Source organism: Orcinus orca, chromosome 17 (genome assembly GCF_937001465.1).
Source record: "Orcinus orca chromosome 17, mOrcOrc1.1, whole genome shotgun sequence".
In the NCBI taxonomy this organism is placed as follows: Eukaryota; Metazoa; Chordata; class Mammalia; order Artiodactyla; family Delphinidae; genus Orcinus; species Orcinus orca.
In genome coordinates, this window is record NC_064575.1 from 57,105,405 (window position 1) to 57,132,053 (window position 26,649).

Here is a 26,649-nt window from a genome sequence, read left to right on the forward strand (position 1 = left end):
TTGTTCATTGAAATGATGAGATAGGATTCAGCCCCTCAGTTCTACCCCCTCCCTTTTTTCTTTTTATTACAAGTATTGAGAAGCTTTGTTCATAAAAAAGTCTATGAAAATTTTTATTATAATGTCAATTCTTTAAACATGTTTCTATTTATATTCCAAAATTACTTACGTTTCATCAAAATTATTTTCAGTGACCATTAGTGAACAACTTCATTAAAAACTCCTCCAGTTTTATGGGAATCAGTGAATTAGAAACCACCTGATATGCCAAAGGACTTGTTATCCAGTCTTTTAAAACTTTTCCCCATCTCAGTACCAACTTTGGGCAACGAGGAAGTTTTTACGGTTATGGCATGTAAAATTCTGGATGACTGATGATAGTGCCTTAGTGAAAGCAGAGAACAGGCAATCTGTAAGATGTCTTGACCACACTGTTCTCAGGCAGCTTAGTATAAGATTAACATATGGAAGCAGAATATAAGATTACTTCCCTTAGGACTATCTTATGTGTCTGTGTACCTCTTGGAAAGTCTTTATATGTTGCTCTGAAGACTGTTGCTTTCAGGAATATAATAATAAAATTCTTCTCTCTCCCCCCTCACCTAAATATACAGTACAGTCTGTGCATTCAACAAACTGTGATTAGAATAATTTAAAAATATGGTATGATTTGCATAATTCATGAGTACATGAAAGGCAAAGAGCCAGATACTCAGATCTGCCAACGATACCAAGATGATTACAATGAAATATTCAACCCTATTATATCTTTAGTTAAAAATAATGTAAGGATTTGTTTTTCTCATTACTGTTGGTTTTATTTTAATTTTTGCATGGAATTTTCCATTTTAATGTTGTCCTTGCACCTTGGCTAATGTTCATTAAAAATTAGTTTTATTAGAATTTTGAACTGTATTGTATCTAAGTAATTTATGAAAAAACAATTGCTTGTTTTCATAGAGGCAAATTATCTGAAAGATGATACTTAATTCCTTTTTTTTTTTACATCTTTATTGGAGTATAATTGCTTTACAATGGTGTGTTAGTTTCTGCTTTATAACAAAGTGAATCAGTTATACATATACATATGTTCCCATATCTCTTCCCTCTTGCGTCTCCCTCCCTCCCACCCTCCCTATCCCACCCCTCTAGGTGGTCACAAAGCACCAAGCTGATCTCCCTGTGCTATGCGGCTACTTCCCACTAGCTATCTATTTTACATTTGGTAGTGTATATATGTCCATGCCCCTCTCTCGCTTTGTCACAGCTTACCCTTCCCCCTCCCCATATCCTCAAGTCCATTCTCTAGTAGGTCTGTGTCTTTATTCCTGTCTTACCCCTAGGTTCTTCATGACATTTTTTTTCTTAAATTGCATATATATGTGTTAGCATACAGTATTTGTCTTTCTCTTTCTGACTTTCTTCACTCTGTATGACAGACTCTAGATCCATCCACCTCATTACAAATAGCTCTATTTCGTTTCTTTTTACGGCTGAGTAATATTCCATTGTATATATGTGCCACATCTTCTTTATCCATTCATCCGATAATGGGCACTTAGGTTGTTTCCATCTCCGGGCTATTGTAAATAGAGCTGCAATGAACATTTTGGTACATGACTCTTTTTGAATTATGGTTTTCTCAAGGTATATGCCCAGTAGTGGGATTGCTGGGTCATATGGTAGTTCTATTGGTAGTTTTTTAAGGAACCTCCATACTGTTATCCATAGTGGCTGTATCAATTCACATTCCCACCAGCAGTGCAAGAGGGTTCCCTTTTCTCCACACCCTCTCCAGCATTTATTGTTTCTAGATTTTTTGATGATGGCCATTCTGACCGGTGTGAGATGATATCTCATTGTAGTTTTGGTTTGCATTTCTCTAATGATTAATGATGTTGAGCATTCTTTCATGTGTTTGTTGGCAGTCTGTATATCTTCTTTGGAGAAATGTCTATTTAGGTCTTCTGCCCATTTTTGGATTGGGTTGTTTGTTTTTTTGATATTGAGCTATACCTTTTTAAAGTGTTAGTTGCCACATAAGAAATGACATTATTAAAAAATTTTATTAACTTAGAAACAATTTCCAGAACAGTGGTTATTGATTAGTATGTGCTAGCGGAGAGTTTTATAATCACTTTTCAATTATCCATGCTAATTACAGCCAACAAAACATACATGTTTGAAAGGTGTTGCTGACCCTCAAATAATGTTTATCAGGGATTTAGGCTTTACTCTAGTAAACAAAATGGAAAAGGGGAACAAGAGAGTTAAAAGGTTGGATCATCCCTGAACCAATAATACACTGAATGTTCCTGGTATTTAAAAGTTAAACATATGTTTGTTGGCAGTCTGTATATCTTCTTTGGAGAAATGTCTGTTTAGGTCTTCTGCCCATTTTTGGATTGGGTTGTTGTTTTTTTGTTATTGAGCTTCATGAGCTGCTTGTAAATTTTGGAAATTAATCCTTTGTCAGTTGCTTCATTTGCAAATATTTTCTCCCATTCTGAGGGTTGTCTTTTGGTCTTGTTTATGGTTTCCTTTGCTGTGCAAAAGCTTTGAAGTTTCATTAGGTCCCATTTGTTTATTTTTGTTTTTATTTCCATTTCTCTAGGAGGTGGGTCAAAAAGGATCTTGCTGTGATTTATGTCATAGAGTGTTCTGCCTATGTTTTCCTCTAAGAGTTTGATAGTTTGTGGCCAACAAACACATGAAAGAATGTTCAACATCATTAATCATTAGAGAAATGCAAATCAAAACTACAATGAGACATCATCTCACACCAGTCAGAATGGCCATCATCAAAATATCTAGAAACAATAAATGCTGGAGAGGGTGTGGAGAAAAGGGAACCCTCTTGCACTGCTGGTGGGAATGTGAATTGGTACAGCCACTATGGAGAACAGTATGGAGGTTCCTTAAAAAACTACCAATAGAACTACCATATGACCCAACAATCCCACTACGGGGCATATACCCTGAGAAAACCATAATTCAAAAAGAGTCATGTACCAAAATGTTCATTGCAGCTCTATATTTACAATAGCCCGGAGATGGAAACAACCTAACCTAAGTGCCCATCATCGGATGAATGGATAAAGATGTGGCACATATATACAATGGAATGTTAGCCATAAAAAGAAACGAAATAGAGCTATTTGTAATGAGGTGGGTGGACCTAGAGTCTGTCATACAGAGTGAAGTAAGTCAGAAAGAGAAAGACAAGTACCGTATGCTAACACATATATATGGAATTTAAGAAAAAAAAAAATGTCATGAAGAACCTAGGGATAAGACAGGAATAAAGACACAGACCTACTAGAGAATGGACTTGAGGATATGGGGAGGGGGAAGGGTGAGCTGTGACAAAGCGAGAGAGAGGCATGGACATATATACACTACCAAACGTAAGGTAGATAGCTAGTGGGAAGCAGCCGCATAGCACAGGGAGATCAGCTCCGTGACTGCCTGGAGGGGTGGGATAGTGAGGGTGGGAGGGAGGGAGACGCAAGAGGGAAGAGATATGGGAACATATGTATATGTATAACTGATTCACTTTGTTATAAAGCAGAAACTAACACACCATTGTAAAGCAATTATACCCCAATAAAGATGTTAAAAAAAAGAAAAAAACTCTAGACCACAAAAAAAATAATAAAAATAAAAAAATAAAAGTTAAACATACTAAATTTCTAATGACTTGGAGAAAATCTGTATAATGTCCAGGTTTTAAAATTGGTAATTAGTTAGTTGTTTACTTATATTTTATATAATTAGATCATTGTGTAAATGAGGTCAAAATGGTGGGTTCAGTTTTCCTTTCCATTACTAAGTTTCTTTAAAGAAAAGAAACATTACTGTGGACAGCATCTGAGCATGTCAAAACCATGCTTGAGAAAATCCTAATGTAGTTTTCTCAGAGCTTGACAGAACACAGCCAAAAAATTTTAAGTTAATGTCTTCCTGGTAGTGGGCTTTGTTTTATTTTTAAATAAAGCATGGTATATATTTTGTATATTTTAAGTCTTCAAGTTTTGTGAAAATATTTAACAAATATAGTTTTTAAACTCTAGCTAACAGCACAGAATACTAGGTCTATTATTAATAATCGCTTGTTCTAACAGGACAGACCACTTGTATGCCTTCTTCATTCAGTGGAGTCCAGAAATATATGCAGAAGATACTGGTGAATATACCAGAGAACCTGGATTTATAGTAGTAAAAAAGATTGAAGAATCGGAAACAAGTGAGGATTCTACTAATGAAGCAGCAGCTAGAGAATGGGAGGTAAGGGGAAAAATGTGAAGATTTCATTTATCTTTTTGCTTTGTGTGAATTTATAGTTTTATAGTAGTTACAGGCAAAGTGCAAGTGATCTTTGTACAAAAGCGTAATTTTTTAAAGGTTCACTGTCCATGTATATACATGTTTATTGAATAAATCTGATTAGTAACTTTGGTTTATTCCTATTTGTCATTTTCCTTTTCCTTTAAAATACTAGAGAAGCAACCTATAGCAATAAAATGCCTTTTATTGAGTGAACTTTAGAATAATATTAACTGCTGTTATACTAATTTTCATAAAATACTTATTTCAGCTCTGATTTGTTTTGTTTTGTTTTGTTTCTGATTTGTTTTAATGTTATCTCCTGCATGGAGGCAGTACAGCAGTTATTTAACTCATTCATGCAAATTAGCACTCCTTTCTAATAAGCTCATAAAGCATTATCTTGACATCAGTTTAGCAGTAGTGCTAGGGAAATAAGCTGATGCTAATTTTACTAAGTAATGAAAGTTTTATGTGCTCAAATTTACTGAGCTTGTCTAAATGATCAGATTAACACTAATCAACTTTTTATAACCCCTCTTAGATCCATCTTTTAATATTACATATTATGTTTTTACATGCTTTGTCTTGTGGGATTGATAGGGTGGGTGACAGTATCCAGTTTCTCTCTTGTTATGGTTGCCTGGATTAATCTCTTTGTGCGTTAGAAAATACAAAGCAGATGCTAAAATGTGATAATAAACTGAATCAAATTTTGTTATCCATGTGGTGTTAATGTTTGCAGTTGTTTATGTGATGAATGTATTGTGTATGTACTTAACATGTATAATGATTGAAGGTATACATGGCATGTCTTTTGTTCAAAATGCAAACCTGATTTTGTATGTGCCTAAGTCCATTCTGTGGTATATACAGCATCAGTTTCTACTGTGACTACAACATAATGGAGGAAAAGAGTTTAACATATTTTGAGCATTTATTTTGAGTTATTTTAATATTTAAACCAACATTATTAATCTTCTTACCAGCTTTATTCACAATAGGCACAAACTGGAAACAACCTGAATACCTAACAGCAGGAGATTGGATAAATAAATTTCAGAATTTTATATAATTCCAAATAATATAGCAATAAAAAGGTTCTATTGGTAACAACAACATGGATGAGTCTCAAAGATAATAGTTTAATAAAACAAGCCAAGCCAGACATAAAAAACTATATACTGTATAATTCCATTTACATAAAATTCATAAGGGCAAAACTAGTCAAAAGTCCACCAGACTACCTGTTTCTGGGAGTTTGGCTTGGCAAAGGGCAGGAGGGAACTTTATATAGAGTACTGGAGATGGTCTGTATTTTATTCTTGGTGATGAAATGGGTGTTCACATGCACAAAATAATCCCTATGTATTTAAAATTAGCTTTAGGATACTTTTAAAATAGCCCAGGTGATCAAAGGTAGTAACAATAGAAGGTAGAGTGGAAGGGGATAAAATAAAGTTTTTTAAAAATGTATTACCTAGCTAATAAGACAGGATTTAGTGACAATTAGGTAATGGTGAAGTTTCTAACTTGGGTGGCAAGGTGGATGGCAATATTTTCAATCAAGTAAGGGAGTTGAGAGTTTTCTCTCCTTTGGGATTGGAATACTTAACTTTGGAAATAATAGACTTTTATTATTAGTTTTTTGAGTATTGACATTTTGATTCAAAGGAACTGCCTCAGTTCTTGTGGAAGACTCTTCAGGTTATGATTTCTAAAGAAAAAAAAGGTCCCCTCACTTGTTTTCAACTAGAATTGATTCAAATAAAAAGAAGATGGATGATAAAAAATTTAATTTTAAAAACTTTTTTTGCTGCCTTGTCTAGAAACATTTTGTTGCGCTGTCTAATATAGTAGCCACTGTTGACATGTGGCTATCGAGTACTTGAAACGTGGCTAATGCAACTAAGGAATTGAAGTTTTAATTCTATTTACTTTTAAATAATTTAAATGTAAAAACCGATACTTGATTTGGTATTGGATGACGTTTAAATATGTTTGAAACAACTTGGATATATGAATCTATTCTTTCAACTATAAATTTCATGAAATCTAAATATGATCTAAGTAAGTTCAGGTATTTCCTATGAAATTTGGTGTCTGCATTGAGATGTAGTTAAAATATACTAATTCCTATAGATACAATAGCCCCTAGCCGCTTGTAGCTGTAGAGCACTTGAAATGTGGCTAGTCCAAATAGAGATAATCTGTAAATACAAAATATATACTGGATTTTAAAGATTTAGAATTGAAAGAAAAAAATGTGATTAATTTTTATATTGATTATGTTGAAATGATAATATTTTGGATATATTGGGTGAAGTAAATATATTAAAATTGATTTAACTTTTTTTTTCCTTTTTTCATGTGTCCACTAGAAAATTTGTACTTGCATATGTCTTGCATTGTATTTCTCTTGTATAGTGTTGGTCTAGTGCCTGATAGCTACTAAGTACCTAAAAAGTTGTTGTTGCTTTTTTTTTTCCATCAGAAGTCTGTTGTTTACCTCAGGCCTCACTCTTGGTGTTGTACATTCTATGGGTTTCAAGAAATGTAAAACGACATAAGAAGTATTTTAATTGTTAAAAGGATGTTTTTTAAAAAAGGAATTTGACTAGAGACATATATAAAATAAGAGTAATTCAAAATTTCTACCTACAGCCGGAGAAGAGGTGACTTAGAATTTAGGATGAATTTATTTCATGCTAACATGAAATTTATACATTGAGGAAACTTCTGCATATGATAAACTCACCTCCTCTACTACTTCTCTTCTGTTTCCTTCCTGTCCCCCTACCTCTGTAAGTGGCATGAAGACAGGGTTTTATGGGTTTCATACACTATCTGCAGAGCTAAGAACAGTACAGGCATATAATTCATCCTCGATAAATACTTACAGCATTAATGAATAAATTTGGACATAGATTAAAATAAATAATGAAACTTGTACTTATTAAAAATTGATCTGTATCCTAAAATAAGTTCTTATGTCACTTGTAGTAAATATTTTGTCATAAAGCCATAGACTCTGGAAGTTGGAATTAACTGACAGTTCAGCCTCTCTCATTTTACATTTTACACTATTCTTGGTTCTGCTGTAATATATTTAGTGATAAGAAACTTACTACCTCAAAGGGCAGTACTTTTCAGTTTAGGACAGTTCTGTTAGAAAGTTCTTTCTCCTAGTGAGTTTAAAGAAACATACCTTTGTAAGTTTAATACATTTGTCTTTGTTCTTCCTTCCAGTGCACATTAGTAACAACATATTTTTTCTATATACTATGATACTATGAAAATTTATTATCAATTATTAATATTTAAATATAATTAAATATTATGATTTATTATTATTATCTTCCTTTTTAATCCTCTACCAGGATTATTTTCCCTGGTACTTCTGTTTGACTTTAGTAACTCTTCTTTGATCTTACACTATCCTCATCATTACCCTAAAAGGATTCATTAACTGTGGCACCCCAAATTACTAAAATGTGCACCTTTTGTAGCAAGAAAAATTCTACAATACTTGAAACAATTTCAGATCCCAAATGTGCAAATTGAAAGTCAGTTCTGAAGATAATTAGAAAAGGTTGGAATTCAAGAATTAGAAATGATGAGAAAAGGAAAAAAAGGAGAACAGTATTAGAGATTTGTACAGTGAATTCCAGAGAGAAGTGAGAGCAGCAGAAACCTACCTTTACTAGCAAAGAGAAAAGATAGCTAAATTTTAAGATTGTCAGGAGTAAGAACCCCTTAAGATACATTAGAACTAAGATTCCTGAATATTGGGAGAACGAATCTAGAAATACTATACATGTAACTCAAGATGTGTAACAGATTGATGTTATTTAATATGTACTCTTTATTGTTCTAGTTTAGTCATTAGTCAATATAAATATAGTTAGCATAAAACATCAGGTTACCTCAACATTGTTTCTTTTTTAACCATACTGTCTTGAGTTTCTTAATTATGAATTCTTCTGCTGTTGGTAGTTTAATAACCCTATCTTGCGACTGAAAAGGAACAATTGTAGAGTCTTCTGGTTTCTGCCAGTATTCAGTGCAAGAAGTCAGTAGAGCATGTTTACTGAGGATAATATTTTATGTGGGCCTTCGCAGTTTTGTGAGAAATATTACTTGCTTTTTTGATGGGGAGTGTTTTTATGGATGTTCACTGAAAAGGAAAATACACTAATGGCATTTCAGCAGTGTCAGGTAAAGGTGGGAAAAGATGCCTATTTTGACCCCTACTGTTTGCTGATGATTGTGCTTTGATTTGATTAATACATAAATACAGAGATTAATAGTATAGTATTTGCATGTGCCACTCAGCTTTCTCAACTTATTTTATCTGTAATCCTTCCTTTTCCCCAGTTCACATTTCTTCAAATGTGATAAAAATGTTTAAAATACACGTAATATGAATGTATTTTTACTGTTTGCTGTTTGAATTGGCATCCAACTAAGGTTTAGATGTTCCGATTAGTTAAAACGTCTCTTAATTCTCTGTAGATGTAGGTTCTCCCTCCATTTGTTTGCCTTGCTTTGCTTTTTTACCTTGTAATTTTAGCTTTTAAGAAATCATATTTTTCCTGTAGAATGTCCCATAGTCTGGATTTTGCTGATCACATCCCCACAGCCTTACTGACATGTTCTTCTGCCTTGAATTTCCTATAAATCAATATTTAGATCTATTGCATCCCACTTAATCATAGACTGTTATCTTTATTTTACAGATAATTTCTCTAAGCTTGTTTCTTAAGCTTAATTTTAGCTAAAATCCTCAAAGTGGTTAATCTGTAATTCAGAGACTATACCCTTTTACCACACCAAGTTCTCAACCTAGGCAGAACCTTTGAATCATCTGGGGGAGCTTTCAAAAATCTTAATACTCAGGGTCACCTCAGAGCAATTAAATCAGAAGCCCTGGGGTGGGACCTACTTATCAGTGTTCTTTTAAAGCTCCTCAGGTGATTACATTGTACAGTAGAGGTGGAATAACTACTGTACTACCCCAAGCCACCACTTTGGGTGTTGTGTTAAACATATATAATGCTAAGACAAAAGATACTTTCAGACTATATTGGTCATAATATACTTTAATTTTCAGGTGTCTGTCATGCAAGTTACAATGTATAAAACATTTTCAAAATATTCCCCTTATTTTGGTGTTGCATCTGCACACCAAAAACATAAATTTGCTTCACTGTGGAGAAACTTTCTTTAATCATTTTATGCTTTGATTTTTAAAAAGAGTTCTTATCAATAGTAGCAATCCTGACATAGTTACTTCAGGCATAGCTCCCTTACATACCAAAGGACTCCTATCACCTTATGTACTCAGAGGCACTACAAGGAAAGGGAAATCAAGAAATATACCAGGCCTTCCATACTTTTTTTTTCATTGGTCTGTGCCTGTTGAACTTATCTATCAAATGCGCTTTAAAGTTTGATGTACTTGACAAGTACCCAAGTGTCCAGTGGTATAGTCTAAAGCAGTGCCTACCACAGTAAGCCTGAAATAACTTTGAAGCCTGTTTTATTTTTAAGGTTCATGTGAATTTTGCATTTATCTTCTTAATTTATCTGATGTACCTAAAAAACTTTTAAAATTCTTATCATGAAATAAAAATGATGCTACGGTAATACAGATCAGTTTTATCCTATCACCAGGTACCATAGCACATAACTACACCCCTCAGGCTTTATTACCCTCGACCCCAAATACCAACTTCAGTAGGCACTCTACTAGAATCCTCTGAAAGTTTTAGGTTTCAGCTTGTCACATGTGTTGAGTGTACCAGTCTTGCTGCTTGATGACATGCCTCAAAAGTAGAACTTTTGAAGTTAAAATTGCTTGTTGTACCACTTCCTTTGGGTTGACATTCCACTCCTTTTGGGATAAGAGCTGGCAGAAAAAGTTTTCAATTTTTTTTCATCTCTAAAGTTAATTTTATACCACTTGTAGTGCAGTATCTCTCATACTCCAGACCTACTAATTAAAACATCCAGTGGTCAAAACAACTAAGAAATTGACTTTATTAAATTAGCTTTAATTGATTTATTTAAAAGTTTACCTCCCAGGCTTATGTTTGTTGGTTAAATTTTAAAATACAAGTTTAGTAAGATTTTACCCCCAGGTTTATCCTTGTTGATTAAATTTTAAAATATGGATTTACTAAAATTACATGCCCATAGTAAATTATATAATGTATTAGTGCTTTTCATTTTTAAAAGCAATGATTGTTATTAGAAGATTACTCTGGTTTACTTCTTACTTCTTACACTTGCCAAAGTATTGATAAAAATATGTTCCATTCAGTGTTTGGTTTCTGATATGACTTGTTCATTTTTAGGTGCTTGACATGACTCACATTTTCTCAAATAATCAAAGCTTTCATTTAAGTGAAAGTGTAAGTGTAAATATATTGGCTGCTTATTAAATAAACCTGTACAAAGGTTTTGTAGTTACTCCAAGTATTTTAGAATCTGCTTTCTGGCGTAGATAATTTTGTAACTCATTTATAGGATCTTCCCATTTTGACATTAATTTTTAATGTTCTCCATTTTAATTATATAAATGTAATATATTTAACCTAATCTTAGCAATTTAGGCTGTAAAATTTATCATATTATATCCTTATTGATTTGGCTTTCCACTAGGATGTGGTAATCATCATGTGGAATCAGTTCTGTTTTCTTAGTTGTCACTAATTAATTAGAGTTATTGCTGTGGTTGTTTATTAGGTTTCTCAGAGAAGACTAACAGTTTGGTATTGCTGCAACTTCTAAGAAGCACCAGTATCAGGAGGCTTCAATTGTTTGATTAATGTTTTACTTCTTAAGGTGCCAGACAATGAGTATTCTGGTGTTCATTTTCTTAAACACATGGGTTGTTTTTTTGTTTCGATTTGTTTTTTAAATTAAAGCACAAGTAATGCCAAAATTAAAATTGAGTCAATATATAAAACAAAATTCCTGATCTCTTAGCCTAGCCTGAAAAATCCATACAGAATTGATTTTGTTCAAAATGAAAGTAGTCTCTATCTCTGAGTCACTAAGTAGAGGTCACATTTCTCAGATAAAAGCAATTAAAGAAGAATATACTTTTTTTTACATTGATCTAATCACATAGGATTACAAATCATAATGCCAAAGAAATTTAGTAAATATGAAAAATTCATAAATCAAAAGCATTAAAAACAATTAGAATTTATGAGTTAATACAAATTGTCTTATATAATATTTCTATATTGAGTATTTTTTAAACCTCTTTATTGAGGTATGATTGATATACAAAAAGCTGTGCATATTTAATATATACAACTTGATGAGTTTGGAGACAAGTGTATATCCATGCAACCATCACCACAATCTATGCCGTAAACATTCGTCTCCAGAAGTTTCTTCTCACCTCTTTATAGTTATTATTTTGTAATAAGAACACTTAACATAAGATTTACCTTCTTAGCAAATTTTCAAGTATATAGTACAGTATTATTATAGGCACTGTGCTGTAGAGTAGGTCTCTAGTTCTAGGCTATTATGTTTTTTCATATTAGCATTTAGCACCCAGGAGTCATTATGGTCTGTTTTGACTATTACTGATGTTAACTACCTCAGGAAGGTATTGAACCAATGCTTTGCTTTCCCTATTAATAATCTATCTCAGTTACTAGCCAAAAGCTATAGACTATAAAATTTCTATTAAAGCACAAAATGTCTAATTGATATTGTGAGAAGGGATGAATGAATGACAGACTATTTTATGATTTTAAAAATTAAAATATTACTTTAAATATTGAGTAGGTAGATAATGTATTATTGCTTCTAGTAGACCACTCCCAACTTAGAGGATATCAGATATAAGGTAATTCAGTAATTTCAGCCCTGATAAAGTAAAGGAAAAAAATTAAGTTGAATATGTGAATTATGAGAACAGATTATGTTCAACCTTAAGCTGGTTATGTTTTTAAAAATGCTTCATTTTATAGCCTGTCATTTTACATTTTTAATGCTAAATTGACATCTGCTTCAAGCCCTGGGGTGTCTAGACAAATTTAAATGACCTAGCATTATGTTTTCTGAGTATTATGAAAAAAGAAAGGGCAAGAAGGAGATTTACTGAGCTCATTTTATGTCTGCTAGGTAGGTATTGTATTTATTAAATGGAAGCATTTGGCTTCAAGAAACAGAAAATCACACTTAAAATAGCTTAGATCAGTTGATTTTTCTTTTTCAATTGAGGTATAAATAACATATAACATATTAGTTTCAGGTGTACAGCATTATGATTTGATATTTATATATACTGTGAAATGATCACCACAGTAAGTCTAGTTAATCTTTTTTGTGATAAAGACTTTTAAGATCTATTTATTCTCTTAGCAACTTTCAAATATATAATGCAGTATTATTAATTATATTCACCATGCTATATATTATATCCTCATGACTTATTTTATAATTGGAGGTTTGTACCTTTGAGCCCCCCTTCACTTATTTTGCCCTCCCCAATGCCACCCCCCACCCCCCTGGCAACCACCAATCTGTTTCCTTTCTCTATGAGCTTCATTTTTTGTTGTTGTTTTAAATTCCACATATAAATGAGGTCATATGATATTTGTCTTTCTCTGTCTGACTTATTTCACTTAGCTAATGAACTCAGGGTCCATCCATGTTGTCTCAGATGGCAAGATTTCAGTCTTTTCCTGTTTTTGTTTTTTGGTTTTTTTTGCCTACGTAGTATTCCACTGTGTATCTATACCACATTTTCTTCATCCATTCATCCATTGATGGACACTTAAGTTGTTCCCATATCTTGGCTATTGTAAATAATGCTGCAGTGAACATGGCAGTGCATGTATCTTTTAAAATTTATGTTTTCATTCTTCAGATAAATACCCAGGAGTGGAATTGCTAGATCATATGGTAGTTCTATTTTTAATTTTGGGGGGAACCTCAAAAAATATACTGTTTTCCATGGTAGCTACACCTATTTACAATCCCACCAACAGTGCATAAGGGTTTCCCTTTTCTCCTTTTTCTCGCCAATGCTTGTTATATCTTGTCTTTTTGATAATAGCCATTCTGACCAGTGTGAAGTGATATCTCATTGTAGTTTAGTTGTTTTTCAAAGTGTGGTCCCTAGGCCACAACCAGCAGCAATAGTATCTCTGAATTTGTTTAAAAAGTACAGGGAATTCCCTGATGGTCCAGTGGTTGGGACTCTCTGCTCAGGGCCCAGGTTCGATCCCTGCTCAGGGAACTAAAATACCACAAGCCGCAGCGCAGCCAAAAAAAAAAAAAATTAAAAAATACACATTCTCAGGCACCATTGCAGTCGGCTTATCAGAAACTGGTTTTGGAGCCCAGTATTCTGTTTTAACAAACGTTCCAAGTGATTCTGGTGTAGGCTAAAATTTGAGACCCACTGGTTTAGATCTTTAAGAACCCATCCTGTCTAGGCATGGAGCCAGCCTTCTCAGAAACACATGGCTGAAAAGATACCTTAGCAAAATCAAAACTGTATTAGGAAGAAGGTGTGGAGATGTATGCTGAGTAAGACAACCAATGAAATAGGCTATCCTTTGCATGGTGCATGTGTGTATATTTTTAAAAATCTCATTTAAACCACATTTTGGTATGCATATATTTCTAATTCTAGAAAATTCGGCTGGAAGTAATGATAGGTTTTCAAAAGAGCACCCCACTACCACCAAATTATCTAATGCTGTTGGTGTGTGCAGAGGGAGCGCAGGGATGGGGGTTGGCGACCACAGTTCACTATGTATATAATTGAACTAAAGCTGGTGTGGAGATGGGTATAGTGTACCTACAAGGGACTGTGGGAGAGAGATCTTAGGGTAAGTGTGGTGGAGCTGGTGGGGGAGTTAGGGGGGTGACTGGTATGAGTGGCACGGCAGGGTGGGTATTCATCAGGGGGTGTGCTGTGTCTTGTGCATGCACATGCTGGAATGTGCAGGAAGGAGATGGGGGGGTGTGGGTATGGTGCAGCGTTGTGTATACTAGAAAGGTAGCTGTGTGTGTGTGAAGGGTGGCATTGTGTGCACAGCTTTGTGTGTACACACAACAAGGTAAAGGGGGAGGAGCAGTCTTAGCTTAAAATGGAAGAAATATTCAGTGTATCATATGGCATTGATATTCTAGTTAAAATTGAGGTAATCTAGGTGATTATAGTTTATAGTCATAATAATATTTAATCTTAAAAATTCACTTATATTCAGGATACCCCTGGTTAGTGAAGTATACATAGGCATAGTAAATATAAGTACTTTTTCAAGAAACTAGATGTTAGAAAATGCAGTTTAAAAATGGACTGTGTTAATACTAAAAGGAATTTTCAGATCACACTGAATATCTGTATAGGCTTTATTTGTAGTAGATTGGCTTCATTTTTACATAGTCATTCTAAAAGTTTGAGGATTGAAGGGTCCTCAAAGGATGTTTTACTGCTTAAAAAATACATGTAAGATGAAATTTTATAGGACTCTTAGATGTAAATAAGGAACAGAATTTTATGACTGTATGAGCAAATAGTAAAATGTTAATTGAAATCATTTGTGTACTTTGGGAGGGACTCTGGAAACTGTACTGATTACTTTTTTATGACTGGGTTATTTTTAGTATATTTCTTAGTGTACTGGTATTTGGAAATACATGCTCTGTATCTTTAAGCTTTTGAATCCTTTCTCTGCACATTTGGGTACAGTGCAACCAAACTTAAACATGGGAAATCCTCTCTTCCCTCCCCAGCTTTACAGTCTCCACTCAGGACTATCTTTGCAATGGATACTACTTAGTGATTAGCTCTCTGTCTTGTCAATCAAATCTTTGTCTCCAGCAAACTGTTTTGTCACTGTAGTAGGGCTCTTGTGCTAGAAATGTATTTTTGACAGAGGAAGAATGCTTTCTAAAACAGTTCTTAGGAGATTTGATGTAACTTAATTTGCCCTGGAAAGGAAATGTCTCGTCTCTGGTATGGGAAAAAGGGGAGAAGGCATCAACCAATTAATCAAAAATATACTCTGGTAAATCTTAGTCGATGATTTCAGTTTCTATATTTATTAGTCTTTGTATGGTGACATTCTGAAAAATTGTATAATTTAAAAGTTTAAGTATAGAGAATATTTGTAGAATACAAAATTGTATGATTATAAAAGCATACCTTAATTTAAGCTATTTCTGCTAATCATAAATATCTTCAAAAAGGAAATGAATAAGGGACTGTAATTTTGGTTTGTGGAAGTGTTTTTTGGTTTTCGTGTTCTACATCAACAGGAAGTTATCAAACCTTTATTACTGCCTTAATTTTTAATTTAACTTTGTAGGAAAATATTTGGAATTTTTGTTTTGCTTAAAAATAAATTTAGTAGAACTATCTTAGTGAATTAACTTTAATTTTTATTGACTGGATCCCAGACTAAATACATTTATAATTTTGTGTTTTAAGACTATTATTTTAGCAATCCAAGAAAAGTCTTTCCCAAGCTATCCAAAAAGTTTCAAGCATTGTTGCCTAATACAGAATGATAATGATACTCTATGATGATAAATGATACTCTAATTAAGAAATATCTAACTCAACCTTACTAATTTTAAGAATCCTAGATATTTTTCAGTATAAGTATGTATGCATTATTTGTTAGAAAGTGTATTGCCAGTTGTTTTTTCTTTGGTAATTTAAGATTATATCTTGCCTTATGAATATTAATTTTATTTTTACTGAGATTATAGATGATTTAAATGAGACTAGACATATACTTAGAACCGGGAGTGACTTTGGAAGATGCCCCCAAAGCAGCTTGCCACCCTTAAATGTTAAACATGTAAAAATATCAAAATGATTTCCATTGGTGGTGGTGTAATTTGGCTGGAGAGTACTTTTTTATGTCTTTTTATTTTTAAGTTGAATGATTTCAAGTTTTTGTTTATGAAACATCAGCACAGAGTGGTTTAGGCATCTGAAATGATTGGATTTGTTAAAATTCTGATCAGGTTATCAGATTAGCCAATTAACATAGCTTTTTTTTTTTTTAAACCAAGAACAGTGATGCTATGCATGTATTTTTTTGATTTGCAGTTTGAATTAACATTTATCATTAGTTTGCTAATACTGTAATATAGTTTAATTTATTACAAATACAGGCAAAATGTGGATATTTTGAACTTTATAGTTCAAAATATATATATATATATTTATATATATATATAGACCAACTTTATATATATATATATAGAGAGAGAGAGAGAGAGAGAGAGACCAACTTGATAGGTCATTATAATGTACATCACACACTTACAGTCACCAATTCCTTTTTAACCTCATAGGAAGCTGTTATGTTATTTTTTCAGATATGAGAGTGTGCTTCTCACTGGTCCTCAGCTCTGCACATAGAGTTTATATATGTTGTTTCACTTAACCTTCACAATAACCTTGCAAAGTCAGTAGTATTACTTCCCATTTTAAAGGTGAAAATTCATATCGAGTGTTTTACTGAACTAAGTTGTCATGGAGCACAGAGACAGCTAGACCCTAGCATATTCATTACCTCGCCAGGATGTCTTTGAGAGTTTTATAAAATGGTACAATACGTTATGATGTGTCTTGGTGTGTAGACAAGCGCAAGTCCCAGTTTTCTAGCTGTTTTCCTTGCTTTGGAGTAGAAATCCTAGAAGCTGTAGGGTAGGAGAAAGGCTTAAGGAAATACAAATTAAAATGATAGCAGTTCTTTTACTTGTTTTGTAGATTGAAATTTCCTCTAAGATTCTGCCAGAGAGGGAGCTCTTCCACTTTAAAACTGAAAATAAAAAATAATTTTTCTAGGAGTATAACAAATATTTTAGAACAAATAAAATTTCTCATTTTTGGACTTCGTATTTTGTAACTTCTTACAGTTCTTCATAACTTTACTCAACTGATTAGTAGAATGGTATTACTTAAGTAATAAATAGTCTTATAGCTAGTATTGATATGGCCATATATTTATGTAAACTAGGACAGTTTTCTAAATGCTCAGTAACTGTGTGTTAATCAGAGATAGATTATTTGCATTTTGTAAATGAATTAAAGTCTCAAAGATAATAGGACTAATAGTTAGAATATGCTCCAAAATATATGGAATAAAGTTAAACCTTTGCCAGTTAGCTTGGGTGAGAACCATGTTGATGAAACATGCTTAACATTATCTTTTCCTTATGTTTTTTATTGAGGTATAGTTGATTTACAGTATTATATTATTTTCAGGTGTACAACATAGTGATTCAAAATTTTTGTAGATTATAATCCATTGATAATTATTATAAAATACCGGCTATGTTCCCTGTGCTGTACAATATATACTTGTAGCCTATTTATTTTATACATAGTAGTTTCTGCATCCTAAACCCCTACCCCTGTATCACCTCTTTCCACTGATAACCATTAGTTTGTTCTCTATATCTGTGAGTCTGTTTCTTTTTTATTATATTCACTAGTGTACTTTTTAGATTCCACCTATAAGTGATAACATACAGTATTCGTTTGTCTCTAACTTATTTCACTAAGCATAATACCCTCTAGGTTCATCCATGTTGTTGCAAATGGCAAAATTTGGTTTTGTTTTTTATGTTGTTTTTGTTTTTGTTTTTGTTTTTTTAAAAAAAATTTTGTTTTTACTACTACTGAGTAGTAGTCTGTTTTATATGTATATACACCACAGTTTTAGGCATTCATCTGTTGATGGACACTTAGGTGACTTCCATATCTTGGCTAAATTGTAAATAATTGTAAATAATGCTGTTAGGAAAATTGGAGTGCATATATCTTTTCTAAGTGTTTTTGTTTTCTTTGGGTATATACCCAGGAATAGAATTGCAGTTCTCTTTTTAGTTCTCTGAGGAACCTCCATTTTGTTTTCCACAATGGCTGCACCAATTTATATTCCCACCAAAAGTGTGCCAGGGTTCCCTTTTCTCCACATCCTTGCCAGCATTTGTTAATTTGTGTTCTTTTTGACGATACCCATTTTGACAGGTGTGAGGTGATATCTCATTGTGGTTTTGACTTGCATTTCCCTGATGATTAGCAATGTTGAGCATCTTCTCATGTGCCTGTTGGCCATCTCTAGGTCTTCTGTGGAAAAATGTCTATTCTGGACTTCTGTCCATATTTTAATTGGGTTTTTTGATACTGAGCTATATGAGCTGTTCATGTATTTTGGGTATTAACCACTTATCAGTCATATTATTTGCAAGTGTTTTCTCCCATTCAGTAGGCTGTCTTCGTTTTGTCAATGGTTTCCTCTGCTGTGCCAAAGCTTTAAATTTAGTTAGGTCCTGTGTGTTTATTTTTGCTTTTGTTTCCTTTGCCTGAGGAGATGGATCCAAAAAAATAATTCTAAGATTCATGTCAAATAGTGTTCTGCCTAGTAGTTTTCTTCTAGTAATTTTATGGTTTCTGGTCTTACATTTAGTTCTTTAATCCATTTTGAGTTTATTTTTGTATATGGTGTGAGAAAATATTCTAATTTCATTCTTTTACATGCAGATATCTAGTTTTCCCAGTACCATTTATTGAAGAGACTGTCTATTCCCCACTGTACATTCTTGCCTTGTTAGTCATAGATAAATTGGCCATATGTGGGTTAATATTTGTGTTCTCTGTTCTGTTCCATTGATCTATGTGTCTGTTTTTGTGCCCCTACCATACTGTATTGATTACTATAGCTTTTTAGTATAATCTGAAGTCAGGGAGTGTGACACCGCCAACTTTATTCTTCTTTCTCAAGATTGTTTTGGCTATTTGGGGTCTTTGGTGTTTCCATACAAATTTTTAAAATATTTGTTCTAGTTCTCTGAAAAATGCCATTGGAATTTTGATAGGAATTGCATTGAATCTGTAGATTGCCTTGGGTAGTATAGTCATTTTAACAATATTAATTCTTTCAATCCATGAACACAGTGTATCTTTCCATCTGTTTGTGTCATCTTCAATTTCTTTCATCAGTGCACTACAGTTTTTCAAGTATAGGACCATTACCTCCTTAGGTAAGATTATTCCTAAGTATTTTATTATTTTTGATGTGATGGTAAATGAGATTGTTTCCTTAATTTCTCTTTCTGTTAGCTTGTTGTTGGTGTATAGAAATGAAATAGATTGCTGTATATTAATTTAGTATCCTGCAACTTTACCAAATTCATTGATGATCTATAGTAGTCTTTTGGTGGCATCTTAAGGATTTTCTATGTATAGTATCATACCCTCTGCAAATAGTGACAGTTTTACTTCTTCCTTTCCAATGTGTATCTCTTTGTTTTTCCCCTTGTTTAATTGCTATAGTTAAGATTTCCAGTACTGTGTTCAATAAAAGTGGCAAGATTGGGCATCCTTGTCTTATTCCTTATCTTAGAGGAAGTGCTTTCAGCTTTTCACCATTGAGTATAATATTAGCTGTGAGCTTCTCGTACATGGCCTTTATTATGTTGAGGTATGTTCCCTCTATACCCACTGTCTGGAATGTTTTTATCATAAATGGATGTTGAATTTTGTCAAAAGCTTTTTCTGCATCTATCAAAATGGTCATATGGTTTTTATTCTTCAATTTGTTAATGTGGTATATCACACTGATTGATTTACAGATATTGAGCCATCCTTTCATCCCTGGGATAAATCCCACTTACTCATGGTGTATGATCCTTTTAATGTTTTGTTGGGTTCGGTTTTCTAATATTTTGTTGAGGATTTTTGTACCTATGTTTATCATTGATATTGGCCTGTAATTTTGTGTGTGTGTGATATCTTTGGTTTCAGTATCAGGGTAATGCTGGCCTCATAGAATGAATTCAGAAGTGTTCTTTTCTCTGCAGTGTTTTGGAATACTTTGAGAAGGATGGGTGTTAACTCTTTGCTAAATGTTTGGCACAATTCACCTATTAAGCCGTCTGGTCCTAGACTTTTGTTTGATGGGAACTTTTATTACTAACTCAGTTTCATTACTGGTATTTGGTCTGTTCACATTTTCTCTTTCTTCCCGGTTTATGCTTGGGAGATTGTACATTTGTAGGAATTTGTCCATTTCTTCTAGGTTGTCCATTTTATTGTCATATAGCTGTCCACAGTAATCTGTTATGATTTCTCTTCCTTTTTCATTTCTGATTTTATTGAATTGGGACTTCTCTCTTTTTTTCTTGATGAGTCAGGCTAAAGGTTCATCAGTTTTGTTTATCTTTTCAAAGAACCATCTCTTAGTTTCACTAATCTTTTCTATTTTTTTTTTTAGTCTCCATTTCATTTATTTCTGCTTCTATCTTTATGATTTCTTTCCTTCTACTAACTTTGTGTTTTGTTTATTCTTTTTCTAGTTCTTTTAGGTGTAAGGTTAGGTTGTTTATTGGAGATTTTTCTTGTTTCCTGAGGTAAGCTTGTATCGCTATATACTTCCCTCTTTTAACTGCTTTTGCATCCTTTTGATTTTGGATCATTGTGTTTCATATTCATCTGTCTCCAGGTATTTTTTGATTTCTTCAGTGATCCATTGTTTGTTTAGTAGGATATTGTTTAGCCTCCATATATTTGTATTTTTTTTGCAGCTTTTTTTCTTGTAGTCGATTTCTAGTCTCATATCACTCTGGTCAGATTAGATGCGTGATATGATTTCAATTTTCTTAAATTTACTGAGGCTTGTTTTGTGGCCTAGCATGTGATGTATCTTGGAAAATGTTTCATTTGCACTTGAAAAGAATGTATACTCTGCTGCTTTTGGATGCAGTATTCCATATATATCTATTAACTTCATCTGGTCTGATGTGTCATTTAAGGCCAGTGTTTCCTTATTGATATTCTGTTGGGATGATGTAAGTGGGGTGTTAATGGCCTCTGCTATTATTGTGTTACTGTCAGTTTCTTTCTTTATTTATGTTAATATTTTCTGTGTTAGGTGGTCCTATGTTGGGTGCACATATATTTACAGTTGCTATATCTTCTTCCTGGATTGATCCCTTTATCATTATGTAAGGCCCTTCTTTGTGTCTTGTAACAGCCTTGTTTTAAAGTATTTTGTCTGATAGAAGTAGTGCTACCCTGACTTTCTTTTGATTTCCTTTTGCATGGCATATGTTTTTCTATCTCCTCATTTTCAGTCTGTGTGTGTCTGACTTCTTAAGACAGCATATATACAGGTCTTGTTTTTGTATGCATTCAACCACTCCATGACTTTCGATTGGAGCATTTAGTCCATTTACATTTAAAGTAATTATTGATCTGTATGTACTTATTGCCATTTTGTTAATTGTTTTTGCAGTTCTTTTTTGTTCCTTTCTTTTGTTCTCTTCCCTTGTGATTTGATAACTATCTTTAGTGTTACATGCAGATGCCCTTCTCATTTTTGTGTGTGTATCTGTTATAGATTTTTGGTTTGTGGTTACCATGAGGTTTTTATACACACACACACACACACACACACACACACACACAGCGAGCAAGCAATCTATATATGTATGTGATTATTTTAAATTGCTGTTCTCTTAATTTCAAATGCATTGCAACAACCCTGCATTTTTACTCTTCTCTCTTCACGTTTACTGTTTTTGACATATTTAACACTTTTTTCTTTTGAGTATCCCTTAAGTGTTTATCATGGATGTAGATGGTTTTACTACTTTTGTCTTTTAACCTTCCTACTAGCTTTTATGCAGTTGATTTACAACCTATTTGCCTTTACCCATGAGCTTTTTTGTTTAGTAATTTTCATGTTTCCAGTTGTGGCCTTTTCTTTTTCACTTAGAGAAGCCCGTTTAACATTTCTTGTAAAGCTGATTTGGTGAACACTTTTACGTTTTGTTTGTCTGTAAAACTTCTAATGTCTCCATCAAATCTGATTGAGAGCCTTGCCAGGTAAAGTATTCTCAGTTGTAGGTTTTTCCCTTTCATCATTTAAAATATATTGTGCTACTTCCTTCTATCCTGCAGTGTTTCTACTAAAAATTCAGCTCATAGTCTTATGGGAGTTCCTTGTATATAAGTTGTTGCTTTTACCTTGCTGCCTTTAATATTCTCTTTATTTAAAATTTTTGCCATTTTAATTACAGTATGTCTTGCTGTGGTCCTCTTTGGGTTGATCATGTTTGGAACTCTGTGTGTCCTAGACCTGGATGTCTGTTTCCTTTCCTAGGTTAGGGAAGTCTTCAGTGATTATGTCTTCAGGTATTTTCTCTGCCCCTTTCTCTCTTCTTCTGTGACTCCTAGAATGTGAACGTTAGCACACTTGATGTTGTCCTAGAGGTCACTTAGTGTCCTCATTTCTTTTTATCCTTTCTCTTTTTTTCTGTTCCACTTCTGTGATTTCCACTACCCTGTCTTCCAGCTCACTTTTCCATCCCTCTGTATCATTTAGTCGAATGTCGATTCCTTCTAGTGTATTTTTCATTTTACTTTCTGGATTCTTCACCTCTGTTTGGTTGCTCTTTTATATTTTCTAACTCTTTGTTAAACACTTAAGATTTCTCCCTCTGTTAATCTGTTTTTCTCCTGAGTTCTTTGATCATATCATGATCATTCCCTTGGTCCCAGGTCTAGTGCCTGTGTACTGGTTGGTGGGCCCTCTGGTAGGCTGGGCAATGTACAGGGGAGGCTGTGGGCTCAGGGGTTCTTAAGGCAGCCTGTCTGCTGTTGGGTGGCACTGTGTCCCTGCTCAGTTAGTTGCTTGGCCTGAGGCACCTGGTACTGGTGCCTGTAGGTTGGTGGGCAGGGCTGGGTTCAGGTGCTAATAAGGTAATGGGAAGATTCCAAATGGTACTTGCCAGCATTAATGTCCCCATGGTAGAACAAGCTCCCAAAGATGGCTTCTGCCAGTGTATGTGTCCCCAAGGTAAGCTCCTTTTGCCTCCTGCCTCTCCAGGAGACTCTCCAAGATCAACAGGCAGGTCTAACTGAGGCTCCTTTCAAATTACTGCTTCTGTCCCCAGTCCCAGAGTGTGTACGCCCTCTTAAGAGTGAAGTCTCTATTTCCTACAACCCTCTGGGTCTTCCAAAAGGAAGCCCCACTTGCCTTCAAAGTCAAATATTCTGGGGGCTTGTCTTTCCAGCACAGGACCCTTGGGTTTGGGAGCCTGATGTGGGGCTCAGACTCCTTGGGGAGAACTTCTGCAATAATTATTCTTCTGTTTCTGGTTCACCTACCAGGGGTATGGTCTTGACTGTACCATGACTCCACCCCTGCTGCCCATCTTCATTATATCTATAGTTGTAAAAGATCTTTTCTGATAGGTTCTGGTCTGTTTCACTGATAGTTGTTCTGTAAATAATTGTAATTTTGGTGTGCTCATGTACTCAGGGTCTTTCTGCTCAGCCATCCTACTATGTTTTCTTTATTTTTAAAGGCTGTTTTAGAGTTTATTCTGATAAATAACCTAAACTTTAATCTCTAATCATTTACTTGAAGCTGTTTATATATTTGATATACCCATATACTATATCCTGCCTTTTTAGTGTCTGTCAGTAAATTGTAATTCATGTGAAGGTTATAAGCTCATTTTATAAGGGTATAAGTTTAATCAGATTAAAGTCACAAAATATTAAATAACATCATTTTTTTCTATCAGTACTTCACTGAATTTTCTCATCTTTTCCTTTTTTTGTTGTTTTTAGGCCCTAATATATGACAAGATGAATTTTTTTTTGTATTTTAGGTCTTTATATTTGAAAACACATGACATGATGAATTACTTACATCTGTATAGAAATTAGCTCACAGGTAGAATTTTAAGAACAAATTTAAATGTAAAACTCTTTCCAGGGACCTCAGCTAATGATTATAATACTGATTAAAATATTAATAATTACTTATACTAACACTATACACTTACCATGAGTTTTTTACTTAATCCTCAACCTGTGAAATATTGCTGCTTTCACCTTCATTTTACAAAACAGAGGCATATAACAGCCATACTCTGACCAATAAAGGTCAGAGCTGTGGTTTGAATCCAGGCATTCTATTCTGGCTGTAAGCTGTGCCCTTAAATTCTTTGCTATACGTGCTCTCAAAATCTTCAGACTATAACTAGGAGAAGGAGATTAACATTTATTTTGTACATTTGCTGTATCATTTTCTACTTTATATATATCTTACACATACTATTATTTATTCCTCATAAAGTGCCTAAGATATGATTATTATTTCCATTTGAAAGACCAGAAATTGAGAGATTAAGTACGGTTGCTCAAGTTCACAAAACTAAAATAATCAGACTTCCTTATCTACCAGTTCTGCATTCGATGGTTCTGCGTTCGCAGATTCAACCAACCACAGATTAACAATATTTGGAAAAACAATCCCAGGAAGTTCCAAAAAGCAAAACTTGAAGTTGCCACAATGCTGACAACTATTTACATAGCATTTACATTGTATTAGGTATTATAAGTAATATATAGATGATTTAAGGAGAGGATATGCATAGATTATATGCAAATACTGTGCTGTTTTCTATGAGGGACCTGAGCATCCATGGGTTTTGGTTTCTGTGAAGGTTTCTGGAAGCAATCCCTCAGGCATATGTAGGAACGACTATTAAACAGAATCAGAATTAAGACAGAGTTCTACAGCTAAACCTACTATACTATGTTGCCTACCTATAGTACATATTCATGGGAAGTTTTTTAACTAGTGTTTATGCTTATTGTATAAAACATCTTACTAATTATGTCACAACATAATTGAAAAAAGGACATATACACATATATTCAGTGTAGAATATTTTTTCTTTATTTATTTGACTTAGTAGTTGAAAAGCATATTTATTACATATGTAAGTTGTGAGACATAATGATAAAATGAATATTTGCGATCACACTCACTCATTCACTACCCAACTTAAGAACTAAAACGTTACCAGTGAAAGTGCATCATCCTATGTGTTCTTTCTCTATCTCACCTCATGTCAACTCCAAATTGGTAACTACCTCCCTGAATTTTGTGTTTGCCTGGTTTTTTTCCCTGTTTTTCTTTAATTAATAGATTCTATTTTTTAGAGATTTTAGATTTACAGAAAAATTGAATGGGAAGTACAGAGAGCTCCCATATACCCCTTTCTCTCCAAACACAGTACCCCTGTTATTTACATCTTGTATTAATGTGGTACATGTTATAATTTATGAGCTAATACATATTATTATCACCCAAAGTCTGTAGTTTACATTAGGGTTCATTCTTTGTGTTACACGTTCTATGGAATGACATGTATCTGCCATTACAGGATGATACAGTGTAGTCTCACTGCCTTCAAAATGCCCTGTGCTCCATCTGTTCATCCCTCCTTCCCTCCACCTGAGAACCACTGATGTTTTTAATCTTTCTATAGTTTTGCCTTTTCCAGAGTATCATCTAGTTGGAATCGTATCATATGTAGCTTTTTCATATTGGCTTCTTTCAGTTAGTAAAATGCATTTAAGTTTCCTCCCTGTCTTTTCATGGCTTGATAGCTCATTTCTTTTTAGTGCTGACATTTAATATTCCATTTTCTCAGTGTACCACAGTTTGTCTATTCACCTATAGAAGGACATTTTGGTTACTTCCAAGTTTTGACACTAATACTAAATAAAAGGTTGTTATAAACATTCATGTGCAGATTTTATGTGGACCTAAGTTTTCAGCTCATTTAGGTAAATACCAAGGAGTGTGACTGCTAGATTGTATAATAAGAGTATGTTTAGTTTTGTAACAGAAACTGCCAAACTGTTTTCCAAAGTGACTGTACCATTTTGTGCTCTACCAGCAATGAATGAGAGTTCCTGCTGCTCTGCATCCTCACCAGCATTTAATATTGTCAGTGCTTTCATTCTAAATAGGTGCGTAGTGGTATCCCATTGTTATTTTAATTTGCATTTTTCTGATGACATATGGCATAGAGCATCTTTTCATATTCTTACATGTCCAGATCTTTAGTTCATGTTTTGTTTGTTCTCTTGTTGTTTTTTAAGAGTGCTTTGTATATTTTGGATAACATATTTATCAGCAATGTATTTTGCAAAGATTTTCTCCCAGTCTGTGGATTATTTTTTTATTCTCTTGACAGTGTCTGTTACAGAGCAGACGTTTTTAATTATAATGAAATCCAACTTACTAGTTTTTTTTATGGATCATGCTTTTGGTGTTCTATCTAAAAATGCATCTTCAAACCCATGTTCACCTAGATTTTTTTCTGTATTATCTTCTAGTTGTTTTATACTTTTGCATTTTACATTTAGGTTGATGATCCATTTTGAGTTAATTTTTGTGAAAAGTATAAGGACTTTGTCTAGATTAACTTTTTTGTGTGTGGTTG

The 26,649-nt window shown here is 33.6% G+C and overlaps 1 protein-coding gene across 9 annotated transcripts in view; it reads left to right on the forward strand.

Moving 5' to 3' along the window:
* The window catches only part of OXR1 (oxidation resistance 1), an 874,541-nt gene that overhangs the window by 821,796 nt on the left and 26,096 nt on the right, over positions 1 to 26,649 (forward strand). For 7 of the 9 annotated variants that reach the window (XM_049700414.1, XM_004282931.4, XM_004282933.4 and 4 more), the window contains one exon: positions 4,125 to 4,287. In XM_049700414.1, the coding sequence (XP_049556371.1) occupies positions 4,125 to 4,287 (163 nt within the window). Of the gene's footprint in view, positions 1 to 4,124; positions 4,288 to 14,352; positions 15,381 to 26,649 lie in introns of those variants that run through there. The other 2 variants (XM_004282934.3, XM_004282935.3) reach the window with 2 other exon arrangements.